The sequence below is a fragment of the Phoenix dactylifera genome, chromosome 9, assembly GCF_051530095.1.
Source record: "Phoenix dactylifera cultivar Ajwa chromosome 9, Ajwa_hap1_PhDact_Kaust_v1.1, whole genome shotgun sequence".
Classification (NCBI taxonomy): Eukaryota; Viridiplantae; Streptophyta; class Magnoliopsida; order Arecales; family Arecaceae; genus Phoenix; species Phoenix dactylifera.
The window spans coordinates 5958835-5960675 of NC_143198.1; the positions used below are offsets into that span (position 1 = coordinate 5958835).

Below are 1841 nucleotides of genomic sequence, written 5' to 3' on the forward strand. Positions count from 1 at the left end.
GATACTCAATGTGATGGTTATAATTGATTCGAGCGAATATGTTACCTACAACATTGACTCGTGCAAAAGTTGGGTATAGTTTTGATCACCATACAGCTTTTGCAACCAATCTACAGCTGATGTCATCGCATTGACGGACCTGACGCGCAAGATTCGTGGCAAAACGTAGGCAGGGTCTCTTTCGACGATAACAGCGAGACCGGATCAAACTCCTCCACGACCCCACCATGACATCCCCATGGACCAAGTTGCTTGACCGCATTGGCATCCATTGTTCCCCACAAGTCAATCTCCTCCTCCAAGCAACCCAACCATCCCTTGGTCTCACCCTCCCCTTTTGAATCTACTATAGAGCTTGTTGCATTGTTGTGAGCTCCATCTTCCACCACTGGACCCACCTCAGGAGTAAGGAAGCAGGAATCATCATCTACCATGCTCCAAATTTCTGAATCGATGGGGATTTCAGGTACTTGGATTAAGCAATCCTGGTTGTTCTTGCCCTCGTAGGATGTTATGTGTGATTCCAATGAAGAGATGCTTGAAGACTCTCTACAGTCATCCACTGAAGGTTCATGTCCTTCTATTCGCATGTTGCATTGATCTGGTTCCATGAAGATTTCAGTCATTAAGTTCGCCAAATCTCGACTGGATTCCACCTTCAACGAGTTGTTCTTTTCTAAATTTTTTATATTATCATCATTGACATATGAAATGCTGGATTTGGAGGGCGAGCTTGGATTTGGGTCTTTAGTCTTGTTGCTTGAAGGACTGGATTCTTTTGGTGCCAGTCTCTTCTTCAAGTGTGTATTCCACACATTCTTGATCTCGTTGTCGGTCCTCCCAGGGAGGCATGAGGCGATTTTAGACCATCTGAAAAAACATTTGGTAACAAGTTAATTAAGAACCTGATACAAGCTGAAACATAGTGATAAAATGGACCCAGTGACCGAATTGTTCATCATAAAATCTTACTTGTTCCCCATCAACTCCTGAAGTTTGATGATGGTCGCCTCTTCCTCTTGCGTGAAGTTGCCTCGCTTTATATCAGGCCGAAGGTAATTAATCCACCTTAGGCGGCAGCTCTTCCCGCATCGAAGTAAACCTGAAGTGAATCAACTCGGGATTACTTTCTTTTAAGGAAAACATCATATGTTACAGTCTTCGGATTATGTCTTTCCAAATCTCTTATCTTCTTGCATCGATGGGAAAACGAAAGGAAAAGCAAACTGTAGTAAAACTTGGCACTGAAAGGATTAGAGTATGTAATCAACAGAACAAATAAGCAATTACCAGCTAGTTTGGGGATAGCATGCCAATTCTCGAGACGATGCTTCTGGATGTAGTCTGTGAGCTTCATGTCTTCTGCGGGCGTCCATGGCCTCTTCTTCAGCCCGACCTTCTCGCAGCACGGCCCTCGCCCCATCCCTCTCTAGATCTCTCTCTCTTGGTGTTTTGAGTTCTGAGAGTGGATTCAGACAAATATATATAGAAGCGGACAGAGCAATGGCTGCCCCAAAAGTATTTGCCCAAGGACTCGTGTTTCACACCCCGGAGATTCTCGTGACTTTAGGTGTTTTCATTTCAACAGTGAAAAGAGACGTGACAGGAACATACAAGTCGAGCTGGCATCTTTGTTTTTTTTTTTTTTTTTCTGAAACCCGGGTACCAGCTTTCAAGATTTTGGATCAACAAAGAGACGAGCAATGTGAACTAGCAGGGAAGCAGGCTCAGGTCTAGAAGAAGTCACACAGCCGGTGGGTTGTCCTTTGATTGCTCCCTTCTGTGAATAGTGCCACATCGATGGTAGAAGCGAGCTAGCTAGTGATTTTTTTTATGAGGCC

At 44.3% G+C, this 1841-nt stretch overlaps 1 protein-coding gene across 1 annotated transcript; it reads right to left on the reverse strand.

The window, feature by feature from the left end:
• On the reverse strand, positions 1-1533 carry LOC103705419 (transcription factor MYB63-like). The gene is made up of 3 exons (XM_008789127.6): positions 1291-1533; positions 973-1102; positions 1-870 (listed from the first exon to the last, which is right to left on the reverse strand). Exons 1-3 carry the CDS (start codon positions 1421-1423, stop codon positions 123-125), a joined length of 1011 nt encoding a protein of 336 aa, XP_008787349.3. The 5' UTR covers positions 1424-1533; the 3' UTR covers positions 1-122.
• Between the last annotated feature and the right edge of the window lie 308 nt (positions 1534-1841).

Bases quoted from the DNA above. Each gene is read 5' to 3' on its own strand.
- LOC103705419 (XM_008789127.6), bottom strand. From the start codon at position 1,423: ATGGGGCGAGGGCCGTGCTGCGAGAAGGTCGGGCTGAAGAAGAGGCCA. The intron at 1,103-1,290 runs GTAATTGCTTAT...GATTCACTTCAG, and splicing joins TGCTATCCCCAAACTAGCTG to GTTTACTTCGATGCGGGAAG. The intron at 871-972 runs GTAAGATTTTAT...ATGTTTTTTCAG, and splicing joins CAGGAGTTGATGGGGAACAA to ATGGTCTAAAATCGCCTCAT.